The following is a 22,459-nucleotide window of genomic DNA, read 5'->3' as shown; positions in this document are numbered from 1 at the left end:
GAGGAGCAGTCACCTGGGGCAGAAGGCTTTGTCTTCATAATGTAGAACATGATGATGAGGACAATAGCGATGGCCATGATGAAGATGGTGGACATGGCAATGATCAGAGCCGTGGCCAGGTGTCCTTGGCCTGAGAGCTCTGCTGAAGTTAGGAAAAGAAGGCAATGACTTAGGGCTCAAGAGTCCCTACAGGAACCCATCCATCAGGCAGGGCCCTTTCTCCTTCAAGACCGCAGCCCCTGTAAGCAGTGGTCCTACCTTTGGGACACTTTCTGGGGGCCCTTAGAAACCAAAATGCTTACTTAGTCTGAGAACCCAGCCCTTCTAGTTTGTTTTGGCCACCTCATCAGGACTGCCCATGAACTCCCCTTGCTGGTCTCAACTGAGGCAGAGCCAGACTTCTCTGGAATGTCATGGTTTAGATTTGTTCAGTTGTTTCCTGGGCTTGCCCTTGGTTCTACTACTATGGAAGCCTGGCATGTATGCTGAATACACTGTGGGTATCTAAAGGCAACCCAAGCCACGCTGAGGACCCAGGCCTTAAATATGCTTAAACAGATGGCATTGAGAGAGTACAAGAGGGAAGGAGGAGCCACTATGAGGTCTTGCTCTGAGAAAAACTGTGGACCTTGGGGTTCCTCCTCCATCCTTCCATCCCAAAGGGATTGGGGAGTGGACTGAAATGCAGTTATTGGAAACAGGTAGTAAAGTGTTGAGATCAGCAGGTTTACATGAAAGCCAGCAACAGAATTGCTGCAGACATAAGGGCTAGCCAAAGCCCAGGAAGCTGCAGAAGCTGCTCCTCTCCTGCGCTCGCCACTCGCATTCTGAGCACACACCCCTGGCGCCCTGGGAATGTGCCTTCATTACCAACATACTCTAGTGGGTCCAGGACATCCATGGAGGGATTGGCTCTACTCCTTGCAAAGACAGTACTAACTTCCAGCAACTGGCATATTGAATGTGATTCAATTACATTAGGGAAGTGATTTGAAATGGAGAAGAGCTTCATGGTTACTTCTAATAATTCCTTCCTATCTTCCTTTTCAGCCCTCCCCCTTCTGTCTAGCTGGTTAACTCCAAAATATCAATCCTAGGCACCCTGCCTACCTTTATGGGCATGCTGGAGAGGAGAGAGGGTGCTGCTCCCAGCAGTGCTGGGGAAGTTGGCAGAGACCCCCGAGGTGGCTCCCGAACCTGCAAGGAGAACAGTTGCTGTGCATTTCTCAGGATGGCCTGCAGAAGCTCCACCATTAACACTGGAACACCTGTTGCAGCAACAGAGCTACTGATCTAAAATTCCAGAATAGGAATGGGATGGAGAGGAGCCCAAATAATATATGCTATATAAGTTATACAAGTAACACATGCTCATTATTTAAAAAAACAAAACACAAGAAAGAAATAAAAGAATCACCCACAGCCTCCGTCTAAAGTTAACATTTTGGTGCATTTTTCTCTAGGATTTTTGTTATGATACTTTTAAAAAATAGTTGTGAAGAAACTAAGAGCAGTTATGAGCTTGGTCTTCTTTTAAAACTGTGATTCATAAAACTCCTGTTCTATGTAAAAAGTGTTACTTAGAAGAAATAAAATGAGAGCTGATTTTGTGATCAGACAATTCACAAAATATTTCAGTTAAAATAACAAACAAAAATATTCTACCACAGAGAAGACATTCTAATGGTGAACTTTCCTTTTAGACTAAACTTGAGTTTTTCAGTTAATAAAAATGATCATGTTTCAAATAAGTTCTCTCCTGTCTTGCTTTTTTCTCCACCAATTCTGGATTAACTGGGAAAGTGGCTTTGCCCTGAGTGATAAGTGAGTGTCTTCTTTAAACTCCACACATGTTGGGCTTCCCAGTAGCCCAGCCAGGAGGAACAGTCCTGATGCTGGACCCAGGTCTGCAAGGCTTCTGTGAGAAACAGGGCTGTTTTCTGTAACAGAAGGCTCCCAGGAGAAACAGAGCCAACCACTCTGTGAGTGGTATTTCTAAAGCCACTTGTACCTGTAGCTTGGGGAAACCCATGAGACAATGACCACAGCCACCTGGGCAAGAAAAGTCCTCCTGACTTCCAGCTGAGATGGAGGCATAGGTAGATCGGCTTTGCTTCCTCACACAACAAAAGAAAGGATAACAACCAATTTTAAAACAAAACAAAAAAAACCCCAGACCTGCCAGAAAATTGAACTATATGGAAATCTTGCAACCAAGTAGTTAAAGAAAAAAGCATTCATTCAGATTGGTAGGAGGGGCAGAGCCAGGAGCTGGCTGGAAGAGGACATACAGCAAGGTGGGAGACCAGGTGGGTAAGGTGGCGGCTGGTTGACCGGTATATCCCACATTCTTGTGCAGATACGCTGGGAGGGACTTCTGGGGAGTGAGACAGACCACACAAACCAGGGTTCCAGCATAAGAAACTAAAGCCTCAAAACCTCTGGTGATAAAAACCTGTGGGGGTTGTGGCAGTGGGAGAAATGCCCAGTCTCACAGGAGAGTTCCTTGGAGAGAGCCATGGGGTCCTAGAACATACACAAACCCATCTACCTGGGAATCAGCACCAGAAGGGCCCAATTTGCTTGTGAGAAGCCAGGGAAATGACTGAAAGTGGGGCAAGAGCTGAGCAATTGGCATTGTTCCCTCTCTGATCCCTCTCTCATATACATACAGAGCCATAATGCAACAAAGTGGGTTGCCCCACCCTGGTGAATACCTGGGGCTCCTCCCCTTACAATGTAACAGGTGCACTGAGACAAAGGAATATGGCCCAAATGAAAGAAGAGATCAAAACTCCAGAAAAAGAACTAAACCATGAGGAGATAGCCAACCTATCAGATGCAGAGTTCAAAACACAGTAATCAGGATGCTCACAGAAATAATTGAGTATGGCCACAAAACAGGAAAAAGTGAAGGCTATGTGAAGTGAAATAAAGGACAATATACAGGGGACCAACAGTGAAGGGAAGGAAACCAGGACTCAAATCAATGATTTGGAACAGAAGGGAAAAATAAACATTCAGCCTAAAGAGAATGAAGAAACAAGAATTCAAAAAAAATGAAAGGCTTAGGAACCCCTGAGACAACTTTAAATGTCCCAATGTCCAACTCGTAGGGGTGCCAAAAGGAGAAGAGGAAGAGGGAGAGCAAGAAATTGAAAACTTATTTAAACAAATAATGAAGGAAAATTACCCTACTCCGGTGAAGGAAATAGACTTCCAGGAAGTCCAGGAAGCCCAGAGAGTCCCAAGGAAATTAGACCCAAGTAGGAACACAAGACACATCATTATTAAATATCTCAAGATTAAAGATAATGGTAGAATCTTAAAAGCAGCAAAAGAAAAGCAGAGAGTTACCTACAAAGGAAATTCCATAAGACTATCAGCTGATTTCTCAAAAGAAACCTTGCAGGCAAGAAGGGGCTGGAAAGAAGTATTCAAAGTCATGAAAAGCAAGGACCTACATCCAAGATTACTGTATCCGACAAAGCTATCATTTAGAATGAAAGGGCAGATAAAGTGCTTCCCAGATAAGGTAAAGCTAAAGGAGTTCATAATTTCCAAGCCCTTATTATATGAAATGTTAAAGGGACTTATCTAAGAAAAAGAAGATCAAAACTATGAACAGTAAAATGACAAGTCTCACAAATGTCAAAAACTGAACCTAAAAAATGAAAACAAAAACCAACTAAGGAAACAACTGGAACAGGAACAGAGCCATAGAAATGGAGATCAGAAGGGCAGGGGGCAGAATGGGGGATAAGGTACAGGGAATAAGAAGCATAGTTGGTAGGTACAGAATTGACAGGGGAGAGTTAAGAATAGTATAGGAAATGGAGAAGCCAAAGAACTTACATGTATGACACATGGATATGAACTAAGGTGGAGGCAATGCTATTGGGAGAGGAGGAGCAGGGCAGTGGGGGGATAAAGGGGAGGAATAAATGGGACAACTGTAACAGCATAATCACTAAAATATGCTTAAAAATACAGCCCTTAAAAAAAAAGGAAAAAATCCTCCTCAATTATCCATACTTATGTGGCCAGTAAGCTGAGGTCAAAGGAGATAGCAGGATCAGAAACTTTTGATCCCCACACCTTTGAAAACAAATAGAAACTACAAGTAAAATTGGATGGCAGTCTGGGAGAGATAAGGTGAGGCCTGGCTCCTGGTATAATTCTGCATTTCTATGAAGTGTCACAGTGTCAGGGTCAGCCAGTTGCTCAGGTGAGACAGGAGATTAAACTGTCATGGGTACATGAGAAATGTGATTTTGAGACAGGAAATTAAACTGTTCTGTGTACATTAGAAATGTGATTTGCCGCCTGAGGGGCCAAAAGTCAGGTTTTTTAGGAAGCACTGAAAGGTATGAAGGCTCACATTCTCCTCAACACTGGACAGGGGCTCACCCTGGGGAGCGTCGGCAAAGCAAGTATGCATGCTCCTGGTTCCATCCTGCTGCCCTTCCAGCTCGTGCTCAGAGAAATTTTCCATGTTGTTTCCTCGGTGAGGGTCCTGCCTGAAACATGAGTGTGGTGCCACCCAGACCACTAAAGGATGGGGGAGTCAGTCCTTTCACTCTGCAGGGCATGGTGAGTTCTGTGGTATGCACTTCTTTCCTTTTTTTTTTTTTCCCTCAACTGCTGTCATTGGGATGACTTCTTAGCTCTTCTACCAAGAGAGGGAGAGGTGCTGAGAGGTATAAAGAGCACTAAGGTAACAGGTCTGCATGGGCTGCCATCTGAACCAACAGAGATCCCAGAAGTGACATGCTCAGAACAGAGCGGGGCTCACTGATGCCCTGACCTTGTGTCCCAGGGCCTCCCTGCTTCTTCTGTAATTGCTGGTGGATGAGAGGGCAGGAAGCTGGGAAGTGGGACATGGGACTTGTTGGGTGGTTGGAGGAGGAATGTTTATGGTAACAGCTGGAAGGTGTGGTTTTTATTTCTTTTTCTCCTAGGCCTTCCAGCACCTCCCCTGCTATGAGAATGGCTCCCCACTTGTATTGAGCTTAGAGAGATGTTTCTTTGTCTTTCTGGAGAATAAATAGCTTTCCCCACTCCCCAAATTTAGATGAGATTAAATTAATTTAGCCTTCTCACCTGGCCTCAGAATCAGTGGCCTACCAAGGAGGTGCTGGTGAAGGTGTATACTTCCCGAGGAAGGGGTACATGTCTTTCAGTAACTGCTCCCAGGGAGAAGATTGATCTGGAGGCCTGCCATTCACTCCTCACGCACCACATGGATTCCCTTTGAAAGTTCCAGAATGATAAGATGGACTTCAGATTTTTAGCTGTCTGCATCAAGCCGGGAGGTAGCCTATCAAACTTTTTCTAGTGAAGTGAGAAAAAAGAATAAGGGGTATAGCTTCAAGCAAATTGAACCTTGAAAATGAAGCTAATCTACCTTTTTGTTAAGGAGCTCAAGGGAGTTTAAGCTATATAGTCAGGAAAAGACCACCCGTGGGCTCTAGCTGTGCATCTTTGTCATCTGTCTCTCTTGTCCCTTTATGCCTGGGCTTGCTGGCTGGGGCTGTGTGACAGAAGTTGGGGTGGGGGGACACAAATGCAGCCAGGTCTGTGGTCCACAGAGGGACAGTGGGAATAGTCTAGTGGCACGCTGACTTATAAAATGCCTTTGCATCTGACTGGTAGGGCTGGTTACATGTGCACATCACCAGACAGTGGGTGCATGCTATTGCATCAGTAAAGCTTACCTCGCTGCACCTGGCAGGTGCCAGGGCAAGCTGGGCCATACCTCCACTCTTATTTTCTGGACAATTCCCCCCAAAGTGAGCCTCAGTTGATATTAAATGAATAGCTTGGCATATCTGAGGATACACAGGGAGAGTGGGCAGGAATGCTGCATGACTAGAGATCTATCTTTAGGGCAGGTACACTCAGGACAGCATGCCATTGCCACCACGACCCTGCATGGCACATTGTCCTGCTCCAGGTTCTACTGTGGTCTTATGCACCAAAAACACTCTTTCGTGGCTGGGCGTTTTCCCTTTGCTCAAACATGGGCTATGTCTTTCCAGTTCACTTGGCCTCTTTGGAATTGACCACTGATGAAAATGTTTCTCAGTGTAGTTTCTATTAGGTGGTCAACTACTAACTCGTCTTACCTTCCATAATACTTGAAGCCTGGCTTTGAATAAGCAAAGATGAGATATTTTATAATAGGGGTAAGGGAAGGTTGTTCAAAACAGTAGTCCCAGAAAATAAACAGAAACTTCCACATAAGATCTCTATTAAAAAAAAAGAAAATGGAATCTGAGCTTGAGGCACCACTGACTGTGGACAGAAGGTATAGGCAGATGGGGGCTCTGTGGGGGGGGGGCACACTCACCTTTCTCAGGAGGATTCTTAGATCTATGAGCGTGACTTAATGCAGTTAGACCTCTATTCAATGTAATGAGAGGGTTTACTAAGAGCCTTTGAGGCTTGTTAATCCACACTGTTTATAAATGTGCTGGTGCATATTAGAGGGGGCTGGCATATGGTAAACAGCTTTGGTTTTCAGGAATGATTTGTCTGATCCTTCTTACAGCTGTCAAGGAGGGTGCCTGAGTCTGTTGCATTGGCTCAGAGGCCCCTATTGGCAGAACTGTGGGCAGAGCCATTAGAACTTGGCTGCTCAAAGTGGAGTCCTGGGGAGCTTGCTGGAAGGGCAGTTTTTGAACCCACCCAGATCTGCTGCAGCAGCACCTGTTTCTTAACGTGACCCCTGGTGATGGTGTGACAGATTGAAATGCTCATTTTCTTAGACTTTATTCTAACCTGTATTTCTCCTGTGGCCTTCAAGCGAAGAGCTCCTGCTACAGATATGCTCATTATTAGAGGAATTCTACTTGGGGTGTGAGTTTTTGGAGGGACAGCCTCTTGCCAGGGGGGGTACCTCTCCTGGGGAGGTGAGGAAATGTGTACAAGGATGGTGACTGCTTATAGATGATTTGTGGTAGCCTCAGGGCTGACTCAGATTAGCAGGGGTCAAACAGTATAAAAGGAACAAAGAGATTTAGAGATTTCATACTTTTTCTTGAATCCCTGTTGGCAGCCAGATGTCTTCAGTGGTCAATGATCTCTTGTCCCTCCCATTCTCCCTTCCGTTGCCATAAAAGACAAATTTTGGGCTCTTGGAAGATGGATTTGAGGAACCATCTGCTTGAGTGGGCACCTTCTCAATCAATAGCCCTTTCCTTACCCCAAAACCTGATGTTTTGAATATTGGTCTTTTGCAGTGTCTTTGTACCATTAATACTGGGTGCACATATTCAAATATGACTAACACTGCTTTGGAAACAGCTGGAAACTGGCATTTGGGGAGGCCAAGACTTCACATTGAAGTTCCATCACTGTTGGGCATCACACAATAGCATCTAGAGGGGAACACAACACTCCTGGTGATAGAGTAGAATTTTCCAGAAGGAGAGTCTATCCTGGACTTGACTCAGGGGTCATAGTCACTGATGAGTGGTTATAAAAATGTTGACAATGAAAAGGGAACAACTTCTGGGTGCCAGACGTACCATTATCTCATGCATTCCTCCAGCACTCTGTGGGGGAGGGTTTCTTGCTATCCATGTCTCACGTGACCCGATGAGGCACAGGAGGCTACTGTGCAAGGTGGAGCTGCACAGGCCCCAGGAGACCTGGTTGGTGCTCACTCATGAGGCTTCACCATATACTAAGTGCCATGTGCATACACTGCAGTTGGGGCTGCATACACACTGGACATGTCATCTCCTCCTTCCAACAATCTTGTGAGATGAATATCCCCATTTTACAGATGGGGAAACTGAAACACAAAGTTAGGTAACTGTTTCAAGAGATAAAACTCTAATGTGCCCCAAATCTGATGCCACTCCCTTTCTTCCTCTCTCACAATGCATCTTTACCATTATAACATAGATTCTTTTCTAAGGCAGCCCTTGGGCATGTGCAGGGAAAATAAAAACCAGAAAGCTTTGGTTGCACCAAGTGGATCTTGCTCTTTGATATAACTGAAAATAACCAAAGGGATTCTTCTCTCACTTCCAGGACACAAATAGCAATGGGACTGGATGTATGAAAGCATTGCTTGTTCACTGGGGCCGAAGCTTTGGAAGAAAGGCTTGAAGCTTTCCTGATGGACAAGTCCGAAGCAGAAGAGGAGAAGGCCTGGTTTCAAAACTCCTGAATACCCCAGCATCCCTGCCACACTCCTGTGGTTTATAGAAGAGTCATCATTTACATGCTTTGTGCTTTCAATTTTCAAAATATTTTATGCACGTATGTGACAACTCTATTGGTACACTGGGAGGATATTATTTTCTCAATTATTCAGGAGAGAAAACAGAAACTGAGGGAGGTTTCATGGTTTACATGGCATTTTACAGTCTCTGAGTACCATCCAGGCTCTATCCTAAGCTCCATACAAGTCTGTTTGCATGAAGATGACACAGCCTTCCAAAGGCAGGACTAATGGTGACCAGGGCTATCCTCTGGCTTCCCTCCCCTACTTGATGGTGCTGGAAATGCAATAACTGTGCAGTGCTTTGCTACTTCTCCTGATAATATTTGGATGGGCTTCGACGTAGTAACCAGCACTGTGGCTGCGCCTATGGGCACAGCTCAATCGAGCCCCACAACAGCTGATGAGGTGGACATCTTTGGCAGGTGAGGAAACTGAGGTATTTAAACTCAGTCCCATAACCCACATGAGGGCTCTCAGTGTGGTCTTAGCAGCCCCTGGGTCTCTTATGAGAATCTCAGCCCTGCACTTCTGAAAAGCCATTATATCCTTAAGGATGGAGAAGCACTGAGAGAAGGAGCACATAGCCCCAGGCACTGACTTGGCTTATGCAGCCCAAGACTCACTCCTACACAGCCACATTCTGGCCCACACAGACCTCATATATGTGCATCTCCCACATGCTTTCCCTGAGATCTGTGCCCCAGGTTTTTTTTTGACTGTGGATTGTGTAATTCACCATGCATTGACTCAGGCAATCAAGAGCATTAGCTTTGCATGACAAGGGCCCAGGTAAGTCACATCAAAACAAAACCTAAGCAGGCTTCTCAGGTGGAGACAAAGGAGTTCTTGACCACTGACCATAGGGTCAGGAAGGGCAGAACCTGGTGGGGCCGGAGCAACCAGCCAGCACATTGCAGTCCCAATCAGTGAAGTTTCACCTAGTTCCTGGTGGGGCTGCTGATGGCAGTCCTGTGAGTTTGGGTCTCAGTGTCTTTGTGGAGGCCGTGTGCTGATTCTTGAGCAGGAGCCCTGTGCAGGGGGAAGCGGAGACCCCAGTGGTGGAGAAAGTAACTTTCATGTCCACACTTGAGACTATGACCCAGGCAGGGCTCCATTTACCATGTGACCCCACACAGCCTATCTGGTTGTCTTTCCCATTTCCCAGATGGGCTAACAGAGTTTCCATTTTCTTTGCTGGCCTCCTTCAGGACTGGATTCTTTGAACCACTAGGAGACTTTACTGGGTGCTGGTTTTCAATTAAGCAATTAAGGACTGGGTCTTGGGAGGGAGATGCACTTATTTTCAAAGTCTCCAGGACTAAGGTGCTTTGCAAATTTCAGGTATTGAAAAGGACACACTGCATGTGTGAGCTTTCAAACAAAAGAGTCCCATGAGGAAGAGTTGCTTGTTTTTTTGGTTCCATATGCAAAGAACCTTTTCTAAATAGGTGGTGAGTGTCTGACATCCTCTCAGTTGAGGACTTCATCTGAACTATCTGATATGGAGTCAGTTTAGATTTCCCAGCAGAAGATTTGTTGGCAATGGCAGCTAACTTTACCACAGTCCTGCTGGCAGCCAGGAGCCCTTAGACTTCCTCTAATTGGTGAATTAATCAGGCTGGGCAGGAACGCTCGGCTTTTAAAAAATATATATATATATATATTTTTATTGTTCTAATACATTTGTCTCCATTTTCCTGCCACCACTTTTCCCTGCCCTGCTCATCCCTACCTCCTACCCTCAGTCCTTCCCTACTTTGGCTTTGTCCATGGGTGCGTCATACATGAGGAACGCTCAGCTTTAAAGACATGCAAGTTCATTATTGCCGGGTTCCTCTACTTAAGAAGTTTGTAAGGGAGGGAATAGCCTTTGCCCCACCATTCAGAGCACCTCTCCCAGTTGAACTTAAGGTGAGGGAAGGTGGTGCTTCCCTCTTCTTGCTGTCCTTCCCTTCCTCCTAGGTACTCTCGAGAGAGGTCCTTGTTCTATTCTCTTAGATAAGATTATGGTGAAAAATTGGTATGGGCAGGGACTCACTGAGACCCAGAAGAGGCAGGGCTCCAGTATGTGCACCTCTTCTGACCTGGAGTGGGAGTAGAGCAGTCCAGGGAACAGACTCCCTGTTTCATCCCAGATGCCCATCCATCCCTCCTTCATTCATGTCTCTTAAGACCGCAGAAGAAAGAGACTACACAACGCATTCTTGGAGCAGAGGTTCCTGGCACGACCTCATAAACATGCCCATGAAAGTCAAACCAAATTAACATAAAAGAAATATCCCAAGGTAAGATTCTAAACTTGTGAGATTCATTGTTGATATAGGCTTCCTGGAATCTATTTTATTAATTGTTATCACTTTTTTTACTTTTCCTGGACTCATCTGGGAGCCTATCTTTTACTTTTAAAAAATGTATGAGAACTAACAATTGTCTAGAGCTTTATAGTACTTTGCAAAATACTCTGGTATCTGTGATCTCACTGTTTTATCCAAGAATTGCATGTCATGGTTAATTCAGATTTTAGTACCACCAAATTACAGAGAAGAAAAGTGAGGCTCATAGAGTTTATGAATCTTGTTTAAGGTCACCTGTCCAAGGTGAATGACCTAAGTCTCTGACTCATGGTTCAGCTAGAGCAAACCTCCTTCATGGACTTGATGTCTGATGGGTTTATGCCTTCACTGTATTTAACTTGTCTGTTTTCCAGGATTAGCTTCTGTCTGCCACATGGTGTAATCCAAGACATCAATACTGAAAAAGTACTGTTTTGATGGAAGGACAAAGTGCACTCACATTCCTTGGTGTTTGGAGGCGCAAGGAGGCAGGAATAGCAGACCATGCCATAGATGTTCCTGGGTCTGTTTTCCAATATGTAGTAGCTACAGGAGGGAAAAACAAGACAAAGCAAGCAGGTGAGTCAGGCACTACCACAAGCAAGTACTGAGCACTTGGCATACCCACAACCAAAGCATGACCTAAGTTGGGCTGAGACAGACACCTGAGAATCAGGAGCCCTGCTGAGCCAGCAGCTCATTTTGATCACTGGGGGGTTTTCAGCTTGTCTTAAAATAGATTTTTTCCCTAAATATTGGGCAATTTTTCATCTTTTAAAAATCTCCTCCCCTTTTTGATTCCTTTCACTGATGAATTTTAGTGTATATATGTCATCACTATTTTCATCAACATCATCCACTTGAAATATCTGCATACCCACTATGTATATGTTCTGTTTAGTACTTTGGTTGTCTTGCCAGCCAGGGACCCAGGCATCTTTGGAGGAGGATCACCCTCTCAGCAAATGCCCATCTCAGAGCCTGAGGCTTCGTGGGTTTACTGGCAGATGTGTCTATGCCTATGACACTGGGACCTCCTAGTGAGTACCTGCTGACCAACAGTGAATGGCACTAGCCAGCCAAACATGGCTACAGCAATGTCTGGAGAGGTCACCACAGAGAGCTGTAGAGACAGCCTAAAGTACAGCCAGGTGATAACTGAAATTTATTTGCTTTCTTCTCAGGAAGCACTGAACAAAAGACACATATATACGTTGATTCTGGGGTTGCACACACTTAAAGAAATGGACAAATGCTTCACAGTAAGACTGAAGTTTTTTACCCCCCATTGATATTCTGTTATGTCTTTCAAGCTTCTTCATGTTGATATGCCAGCCCCATGACCATTCAGACTCTCAGAACACCCTACCCACAGAGCTCTGCCACCACAGGTTGAAGTTCTATGCGGGCCACGCCACCTCCTGGACGTCCACCTCCTGGACCTCCCCTCCACGCCTCACAGCTTAGGCTCCTTGCCACCTGCAGGCTCTGGCACTTTTCTTAGTGTGTGCTTGTTTTCCATAAACCCATATTCAATGATGATCATGGAGCCATGCATTGCTTTGTTAGAAATCAATTAATAAATTGAGCTGGTGCCAATGTTTTCCCTTACTACCATTTCAAACAATGAAAAATCCCTCTCTGTTGTTGAAGTTTTCCATGGCTGTTTTTTAATCTTTGTGTATTAGCTGTGCACGACCCTGGCTGATGGCAGCAGTAAGTGGTAGCATGGTGCAGAAGTGCTGGGGAGACTTTGGACTCCAGCCGCCATGAACTGGACCATTACCAGTTACATTATGATCATAATTACCTGCCCTTCCTCATAGCCTTTTATCCTCAGATTCCTCTGTGTCTTATAAACATTAATTAACCAATCTTAAAATATCTCTCAGAAGCCTCAACAATTAAGCTTTCTGTAAGAAGCCTCTTTCAAGCACATATTCTGTCACCTTCCAGAAGCCATCTGTGCCCAGGAAGCAGGAAGCCACACAGGGGTCACAGTGCTTCTGCTCCCAGGAGGGCATGTATGTCTGCATGTGGCCTCATGAGGGTGACAGGGTCTAGGCCAGTCCTCCTGCAGGTTTCTGACATGCAGACCCAGTGTTGTCACTGTGAACTTCAAGAAGGAATATATCTGCCAAGAAGGACTCCTTGTAATTGAGTTGGCACAAATTCATAACCAGAGTTTAGCAGCCATTGCCAACAGAGGCTTCTCACTCAGTCTACATTTCAGGGAAAAGCTGAAAATTGAAACTTTGGCTTCCTGAACTGCGCTCCTGCTGGCTGAGTCAGTCCTTATAATGGTATTTCTGATACTGTATTTCAACTACTGGGCTGAGACCTGCCCTGTGCAATTGAAACTACCCAGCTATAAATTCATTTGCATCTTTACTAACCAATCAAGAGATACTCCATAACAACCACTCAGAACACATGAAGCTGGCCAATCAGCACAGTGTTATTTGGACCAGACAGTGCAACTTTGGATTCCTCATTTGCATAAAAATAGACCAACCAGGATGGGGACTTTTTCTATAAAAACTGGCCCCCCCTTTGTCTTCATGGAACGCACCTTCGGTTTCCACTAGAGGATGCTTCTCCAGGTTTTGCAAACTGTTTACCTGAACAGAGTTTCTTCTTTTACCATACGCTAGGTTGGGGACTACTGTTGGCATTAGATTGATAGAAGAGATCTTTTGTTTACACTACTATTACTTGCTCCTCTTCTTACATCCACCTCCAACTGCATACTTCTCACCCAGACTGCGACTGTCTGTTCCTGATCTGGGAGTCCCTCAGGGCCAGCCTTGTTCATACCTGCATTCCTAATAGTGCCTTGTACTAGGTACTGAGGAGGGAAGGTTCTAGGCAAGTATTGACTGGAAAAGAAGTGAATGAGACCAATTTTTTCTCTATGGAAGTTTAAAGTGTTGAGACTGATAGAAGATACAAGGGCATCTTGTATATCTTTCCACCCTTTACAAAAAGCAGAAACACAGCTAAGGCCATCCTGGTTAACATTCTGGTGCTGAACTCCATTTTTGGATGAAGACCCACAGCCAACTGGGTGGGTGTAGAACACTTGGGCTTAGATGGGGCACCCAATGGGTTCCTTCAGGCCACCACTGGGGGCTCTATCCTGCAATCAGTCAGCTCCTTTTTCTGGGCATGTAGGCACCTTCTTGGGCAGGCTATGTGGGCATCTCTTCCTGATTCCCAGAAGGCTGTGATGGCTGCATCTGTACCTCCTGTCCTGACTATGTGTCTGTACCAAACTATGTAACATATTAAATAACTTAGTTGAAGAAACAATATGGAAGGGCTGTAATTTTTTTAAAAAATGTTGGTTCCAGGAGGCTGCTACGAAATCATGAGTGTTAAATATGTCACGCATTTCCTAGAACATATTGCACAGAACATTTTTTAAATGTTAGGTTTTTCTCTTTAGGACTAATGTCAACTACTCATGGTTTAGTTTACCCTCATAACTTTCATTCATTGCTAGGCAGAAATGGAAAGCAATTGTTTAGCTTCTTCTAGCAACTTGAAGCTGGGTATTCATTTAGGAAGCTGAGCCCTACTAAAGAGTATCAGGTCCCTTTGTCTTGCTGTAAAGGTCTAATTTTCTGCCCTTTGCTCTCTATTTTGTCTTTTCCCTAGATCTTTTTTTCTTTTTGCTTTTCTTCCAGGGTTGATTGTAGTGAATAACCCAAGACAAGACTCAGTTTAAATGTGGCCTCTGGAATCTTCTATGTATGTAGATTTTCATCAAAGACTCCTGTCTCCCAGGGCTCTTAAGCTTGTGCTAGATGTCACTGAGCTCTTTGACACTCCTTCTGCCCACTACAGTGTTGGGGTATAGAAGCCACCTCTGCATCCTCTGCCCCTGTCCTCCAAACAACTTCAAATGCCTTATCAGCAGGGAATGGATGTGGTATAACAGCTAGCCAACAGGAGCTTCTCCAATAGATCCCATGATGCCCTGGGGAAGGTTATGAAATTTCACCTTTTCTTTCATCTTCTTCTCATGTTTTGTTCCCTGGCCCTCCCACACAAGGCTTTCTCAACAGGAAAGTCCCATGTACTGCTTGTTGTTCAGCCAGTGTCTCAGCCATGTACCAATACACAGCAGAGATGGCAGAGTAAGAAGAGAGTGCTTGCCAAACCACAAGGGCCGAGCAGGCCAAGGCAACCTGTAGTGTCAGGAAGACAAATGGGAGGCAGTCTACATCCGCAGCCTGGGGACCATATGGATTTGGGAATGAAAACAACCTTTCATGGAGCTGATAGCACCAACTTGCCAAAACCCCTTGTAATCCTTCTTTGTGACATAGCATGAGAGCTTTATTTTGTTCTCAAAACCTAGGGCATGTAATAGGAAGTGGGAGGCTCTTGGGGACCTACCCTGATAAAGCATCGTGCTTATTAAAGCCAGTATAAGGAAGTTGAGCACTGGAGATAGAGTAGGGGCCTTCTATTTCCGTGGCTTTAGTGTTGGGAGTGATTTTTTTGAAGTCATATCATAGCACAGAGCCAAACTGGAAACTGACTATACATTTTCACTGTCCATGGAATAATGTGAGGATGCACTGAGATGTGTGCCAGGATGTGTCTCTTGCACAGTACCCTTCTGGGTCTTACCTTTTCCTGGGTGGTGAAGACAAAATGTGGAAGAAGCAGATTACTGTTCTCATGGAGTGGGGAGGGAGTGACTTAAGACTTCAAAGCTGGAAAGACCCTTTTAAGAGCACAGTGGCTGGCCTCCCCACTAATTCTACAGATGGTTGTCCTTATCTTTTGAAGTCTTCTAGATGCTGGGAGCTCATGACTATTCCTTTGTAAAACTTATTTCTGGTAAAATTATTGGGACACAGCAAATTTTCTTCACTGTCATTGAGTAGCCTTTTTAGTGGCTGAGCTGTCTACGGGACAGGTCATTAATTGCGTTGGTCCTATGGCTTGTTCTTTCTGGTTAGAATTTTTCTGTGGGTCTAAGTAAGAAGGAAACAGGCTGTTCAAAGTGCATATTCATTGCCCCTTTGAGATCATCTGGAATAAAACATGGCTGAGTAGTCTGTGGGCTCACAGACTACTGTGAATACCCACACAGGTCTGAAATGCGGCTGGGTCCAAGCCAACGATGCTGATGGGCCAGGCTACATCTTGCACCCTTCCTCTTTTTCTTACTTGGGGATATTATCTGGACCACTCTCTCCCATACCATTAATGGGTAGGTGACTTCCATATCTGACCTGAGCTTTGTACTTGTTTATCCACCGACATGTTAGATACATTGGTCTGGATGTCACAGCAACCTCAAAGTCCACATGTTCCTCCTCCATCTTTCCTCTACCTCCCTACCAAAATTCTTCTTTCTCTTGTATCCTAGTACATGACATCACTATCTGCAAAGCTGGCAGAGGCAGGCATCTGAGAGTCCTCTTCAAAATCTCTTTCCCCAAATCCCACATGCACTCAGTATGCAGCTTCAATATCTGCTATCTTCCAACAAGCTCTTGAATTTCTTCTCTTCCTCCATTCCCAATGGTTTTGCCTTGCCCTGGTCCTCACAACTAACTTCCCATCTCATCCCTGTTCCCTAAGCTACCATCTCTTTCCTACTCAACACTTTATCTTCACTGCTGCCAAGAGGGCCATTCTAAGGTACAGCCTGATTATGTCCCTATACAACTTAGATGTTTACATAGCGACCTGAATCAGCATCAAGATGAAGACTTGAGTCCTCTGCAGCAGGTCTTTCTTCTTTGTCTCACTAGTACCTACCTGGTAGACTCTTAATTCAAAGATTCACTAAAATAAATAGGGGAGCTGTTATGCTAGGTTGTGAATGTCAGGTCAGATTCTCACACTGACAGGCTCTCTAAGCTGAGATTTTGTGAAAAGGGTTATTTTCTTTCCAAGCTGAGATGACAAGGGGAGCATGCTTTCCTCAGCACATGTATAGTTAATCTATGAAACTCTAAATTTCTTTCATGAATTATGTGTCTTCACCAATAAAACACAATCAAGATAAAGTTCCAGGAATTGTATAAGTTATCAGAGATTGATTCCAGCTATCTAAATTCAAGATCTTCCTAAATTTCTCTCATTCAAGTTCAGTGTGCATAGAGCAGTCCCTCAGCAGACATTTGTACTATTGGGTAGGAATGCATTGATTCTGCTTCTTTTGATACCTTCCTTCTGGTGGAGCCCCCACAACACAATAATCTCTACAACTAAATTGAGCACCATGCTAGAGAACTTTTTCTTCCTTCCTTCCTTCCTTCCTTCCTTCCTTCCTTCCTTCCTTCCTTCCTTCCTTCCTTCCTTCCTTCCTTCTTTCTTTCTTTCTTTCTTTCTTTCTTTCTTTCTTTCTTTCTTTCTTTCTTCTTTCAGATTTTTTAAAATATTTACTTTTAGAGAAGGGAAGGGAGGGAAAAAGAGAGGGAAAGAAACATCAATGTGTGGTTGCCTCTTGAGTGCCCCCTATTGGGGGAACCTGGCCTGCAACTCAGGCATGTGCCCTGACTGAGAATCGAACCATCGACCCTTTGGTTCACAGGCTGGTGCTCAGTCTACTGAGCCACACCAGCCAGGGCTTATTTACCCATATTTTCTAAGAAAATAGTTTAATATCTTCCCTGGTTATAAATACCTCCTTCTTTCTTTCTTTTCTTTTTCTTTCTTTCTTTCTTTCTTTCTTTCTTTCTTTCTTTCTTTCTTTTTTTCTTTCTTTCTTTCTTCTTTCATATTGAAAAATAAGATTCTGCAATAAGGTTCCCCTGTTTTATTTATTTGAAAAATATGTTTGAATCATACATTGTGTCAAGGAAATTGACATGGGGTTGCCCCCTCAGATATTTGGACATGTAGGTCTGTAGCTCAGGAGGTAGATGGAAAACTACGGGGATTGAAGGTGGGGGGCAAATCACCAGCAGAGAGATGGTGCTGGAAACCATGGGAATGGCTGCTTTGTAGTAACAAATTTGAACTAAGGTTAATTTCTGCAAGTTTAAAATATCTCCTTATTTTAAAGTTATTCACTTTTGATCTGTTCTTAAATTGGTGGAACTTCCTGCCTTTTTTGTACTTCTTGTTTCTTATAGACTAATGCCCAGTGTTCTCATTTGCATATATTCTTATTTTCTTCCTCCTCTCAATACAATATATTGAGATAACAGGTACACTAGCAGGTTGTAAAGTACAGTGCACTATTTGAAATGCTGCTGCCACCATGACCAACACCATCACCTCTGCCATGGCTGCCTCCACCATTACTGCCTCCATCATCATCACCAGCACCACCCTCTACCACATCTACCACCTCTTGATCACCCTTTAGCCTTCACCATAGCTTTTGGTTTCTGTGTAGCCCTTATAGACATTATGCTGTGTGGCCACTAGAGGGAGGCAGCAGCAACAGCTAAGCTTGGTGTTTACTGGGGGTCTAGGTCGATGCTTTCCTTATTTCAAGCAGAACTTGCTAATGGGTCCAGCCTGCATAAAGGAAGATTTTATCTTTATGTCTTTCAGGCTAACTGCATTTGCACTTTGCTTTTTTGAGAAGACTTTTATACATAAGAGTATTGTGGTGGAATTATAGGTACCATATGACATGTTAATATCAGTGGCTTTTACCGCCATTTTCCCGGTTTACTAAAAATTCTAAAAATAATATTTTGTACAGAATTTTGTTTTATTCTTCAAAGTTTTCCACATGTATTACCTCACTGGGTAGTCAATAAATTTGCATGATTTGGGTAATCAGAAGATATTACTATGACTGATGTTCACTTAAAGGACACAGAAGCTGGTGCTCGGTGGGCTGCCTATTTGTGAAAGGTGGCAGAACTCACCACCCTTGATGCCATGTAGCATGTGCCCTCCTCTCTGCCAAGCTGCCTCTTGTAGAACAGGACAAACAGTAGGAATGACGCTACACTGCAGACCTGAGGTGCTCATGTTCCCAGGGGGCCTCACCAATGAGATACTAAGGCTTTCTACAGAATGTGTCTGGGGTGTGGTTTGGAGAACCACATGCTTACCCAGGGAGACAAGGCCCACACTCAGCATCATTCTCCATGTCCCCTGGCATCAGCACAGTGGCCCGGAAGAAGCCTTCGCAGTCTTTGTGGCGCCTGCATATCTGGTAGCCTCCTTTGGAGAACTTCTCTGCTGGGCAAGGGACGCAGCCATAGTCCTCATCTTTGGCACCATAGCCACAAGACTGGCCAAGGAAGAGGACAGAGGACACAGGTGAGTATAGGGTTGTGCCTGCCATGACCAAACCCGTGGTCTTTGGGCATGCCAGACACAATGGGCATATCAGGTGCATTGGGCACTGATTAAGCTTAGGGACCACATGTAGAGCAACATGAGATAGGGCAACAACACCCTGTGAAGGAGGGAGAGATCACCAGTCCTAGGAAGGGGAAGGGGACTGTGGTCTGATGGCCGGGTGGGAGGGCCTTACCAGGTATGGCTCTTCCCCAGGCCCACACTGGGGACACTCATGGCACAGCCCCGTGGTCTGGTTATAGTACTCATTCTCACCACAGTTGGAGTATTCTGCTCTGGCAGAGCACATCAGAGATACCTGCCACAAGAAAGGGGTAGTTTGACTTCCACGTCTCCTTGAAGACACACATAGGTACTTGGGGTCTGTGCCCAGATAGCCCCAAGGCTGGGTGAGGAGGGAGTCTGATGGTGGGAGCTCCGCTCGGTCAGCACTTATTTGGTACCCCATCTCCAGGAACTTTAGTTAATAAACTGGGCAGACAACCCTGCCTGCACAGTCTGGCCTCATTTCTGACTCCCCTTTCCATACCTATTCCATCTTTGAGGCCTGATCCAAACTCTCTTCACCTAAGAAACCTTTTTTTCATTCTTTCCAAAGTCATGGATGAGGCAGCTTCTCCCCCCAGCCTCTAAAACAGCAGGTCTTTCAGTTGCATGGTGCCTCTTCCCACCTGAGGAGGAGCCCTGTGGTGAAGTTCTGGGTCTTTGTGGTCTGTGTGGCCCACCAGTGTGGCTCATCACACAGACTTGGTTGTGTATATCACAATGCAAATAAGCATTTTGGGTCATGCTATCCATGAAACCCTATAAAGGGAGCCACCAGCCAGGGAGGTCTAATTTGAACCCTGGCACTGTTCAGGGTATTGCAGGCATTATAAGTGAAGATGGTGCTTTTACTGTTGTTCTCATTATATAGCCATGTAAACTGAGGCTTAAGAGACCAAGGAGCTTGCCCCAGGTTGTGTAGCTGGTGAAGGACACAGACTGGATGGGAGCTCCCACTGGAATCTCCACCAGGGCTACCATGGGTATTCTCTGGGCCAAGGATACAGTATGGACAAGGCAGGTGCTGTGACCCACTTACCACCAGGACGGGGAGCCAGGGCATCAGTTTGTAGTCTCCTATGTGGGCCATCCTCTCTCACAGGTTCACCTGAAAGACACATTTAGTGAGTAGCAGTGGCCTGCAGGACCTGAGGCTGCTCCAGGGTTGTTTGGCTGTGGCCTTGCCCCTATCCTGGGTCCAGCTGCCTTCCTTGTATTCTTCTGGTTCTGAGGGACCTCCCAGCAAGCAGACGGAGGAATGAATATGCCTTAAAGGAAAAGGCAGATTTAAACTGAGCCCCAGACCCCTTGGACTGACTCATTCCATCACTGTCCGCCTAGTGTCACCCCATTCCTGGGGAAGAGCTCCACAGAGGAGGGATCAGAGCACACTCAAGGCCACAGCTGAAGCTGAGCAATGACCACTTGTTTCTTTTTCTGGGAGAGTCTGAAGAACCCTGGCATGTGTGCTCTAGGCTAGTGTTGATCCACTGGCTCCAGGGGAGACCTGGAGTTAGTGCCTTCTCCCCACCTTACTTTGTGTTCTCCCAGCTCCTCTGGGAGGTCTTCCCTCTGTCTGTGAAGAATAGGTCATCCATAGAAGTAATTGGGAGAATTTATCAGTCCAACCACTGAACTGTAGAGTTGAGACAACTGAAGCACAGAGATGTTAGTGACTTGCCTAAGGTGACACAGCTAACAGAGGATGGCTACAGCTCAGGCATTCAAGGCTTTCCCCTAACTACTAAATTAATGCATTACTTTGAAGGAGGAGGTGTTATTTTTCACCTTTTCACTGTCAGAATGGGAGACATTTGTTTCCAAGTCAAAGCAGTTTTACCTGGGAGCCTGGCTATACAAAGAGAGACAATGTGCTCATGTGAGCACCTAAATTCCCCAGTGGCCACATGCTGGGTCACTGTCACCTTGCTTTTACAGAAGGGATGAATTAGTGACAAAACAGCATGCTGAGTTATGTGAGGAGCCTGCAGAATCAACCACTGACTCAGACCATGAGTCATCTGTGAATGCTCTTTTCCATAAGCCATTGTTATCCCCAAATACCACCCAAAAATGACTATACAGGAACACAAAGCAGGAAACTAGGAAACTGATAAATGGGAATTCCAGCTTTTTGTTCACTTGCTTGTTTGTTTGTTTGTTTGTTTGTTTTTAGGAGAAAAGACCTGAACTTAATCTTTACAATACAATATCCTAAAGGCAGCAGGGAGAAAAGCAGCCAAAAGATTATTTATTGGAAACAGGAAGTTAAGTTTGAGAAAGAGGGAGGGCTGAGCAAGTCAGGAGATGGGGAAAGGCGAGGAGTGCGAAAATCAATGGCCAGTTACTGGGGTGACTGGGTGGGGCTGGTGCTGAGGACAAGTAAACTCTTTAAGTGAACAGACATGGTAGATCTTTTCTAATTCACCCTCTCCCCTAGGACTTAGCACCTTGCTCAGTAAGATTTGAGTAATGGAGGAGAGAATGCATATTTAGCAGAAGCACCTTGCATAAATATGTAGTGAGAGGCTAGGTGGGGACAAATCTGAAGAGCTCTGAGACCACCTGCCTCTCAGGTTCAGCCTCCCTTCCAGGGAACATGTGGCTCTGGCTCCCCTCAACTACAGGATGCCTGTCCAATACCTACTCTCACCTCCAACCCTTTGCCCATAAGAGGCTGGGTAAAATCAAGCTTTAACACTCTTGCTTACTTGTCATTATAACTAACAAGAAATCTAGTGGAACACTGTGCAGGGTCGATACAGGAAGAAATCACACAGGCCATCCACATTCGTATTTGCAAAAGTTTCTGTATACACAGAAGCAGGTCTGGAGTGACAGCCATTGCTCTTTCTTTTCCTTTTCAATGCAGATTTTATTTATTTATTTATATATTTAAATGTAAAAATCCATTATAAAATATTAAAAGATTTAAATCCATTATAAAGTCTCAGCAATTAAAACAACATGATACCAGCACAGAAATAATTGAGTAGATCAATGAAATAAAATGAGCATTCTAGAAACAAATGTATATATCTGTCTCACAATGTAATACATAATTAAGCTGATATTTCAAATCAATGGGCAAAAATAAGGTTTATTCAACAAATAAGGTGTGTGATCCACTATTACTTGAAATAAGACAAATATAGAGCCCTATTTCACACATTATACAAAAAATATTCAGGGGAGTTAAAAATCAATATGTAAAATCTAAGGAGTTTTAGGAGAAAATACAAAATAATATTTTTCTTTCCCTGAGGTAAAATACTCAAACTCAGAAACTATAAAGTAAAATATTGACAATATGGCTATATTAAACATTTAAGACTATGCAGTAATATACATATCAAAAAAGTTAAAGGACAAGTAATAGAATAGGAAAGTATTCGCAACACACCTAAAAAAGGGTTAATAGTTTGCTTTTTTTTTTTTTTTAGGGAAAACATTCTACAAATATTTAATCAAAAACTGGATAAAGAATACCAAAAAGTCATTTAAAGCTTTTTAAAAATAAGAGAAAGAGTCAAAAACAGGTTTA

General features: G+C 44.4%; 1 protein-coding gene across 1 annotated transcript in view; it reads right to left on the bottom strand.

Moving 5' to 3' along the window:
* EDAR (ectodysplasin A receptor) overlaps positions 1 to 20,032 on the bottom strand; it is a 35,832-nt gene extending 15,800 nt beyond the window's left edge. Inside the window, exons 1-6 of the mRNA XM_054592011.1 lie at positions 19,955 to 20,032; positions 19,046 to 19,168; positions 18,618 to 18,799; positions 11,033 to 11,118; positions 1,111 to 1,197; positions 14 to 142 (exon numbers count right to left, since the gene is read on the bottom strand). Of these exons, the coding sequence (XP_054447986.1) occupies positions 14 to 142; positions 1,111 to 1,197; positions 11,033 to 11,118; positions 18,618 to 18,799; positions 19,046 to 19,168; positions 19,955 to 20,005 (658 nt within the window). The 5' untranslated portion in view covers positions 20,006 to 20,032. The remainder of the gene's footprint in view (positions 1 to 13; positions 143 to 1,110; positions 1,198 to 11,032; positions 11,119 to 18,617; positions 18,800 to 19,045; positions 19,169 to 19,954) is intronic.
* Positions 20,033 to 22,459: the final 2,427 nt, after the last annotated feature.

Source organism: Pteronotus mesoamericanus, unplaced genomic scaffold (genome assembly GCF_021234165.1).
Source record: "Pteronotus mesoamericanus isolate MK-2021 breed Mesoamerican mustached bat unplaced genomic scaffold, CSHL_Meso_final scaffold_31, whole genome shotgun sequence".
NCBI lineage: Eukaryota > Metazoa > Chordata > Mammalia > Chiroptera > Mormoopidae > Pteronotus > Pteronotus mesoamericanus.
This window is presented reverse-complemented; position numbering and strand designations above follow the sequence as displayed.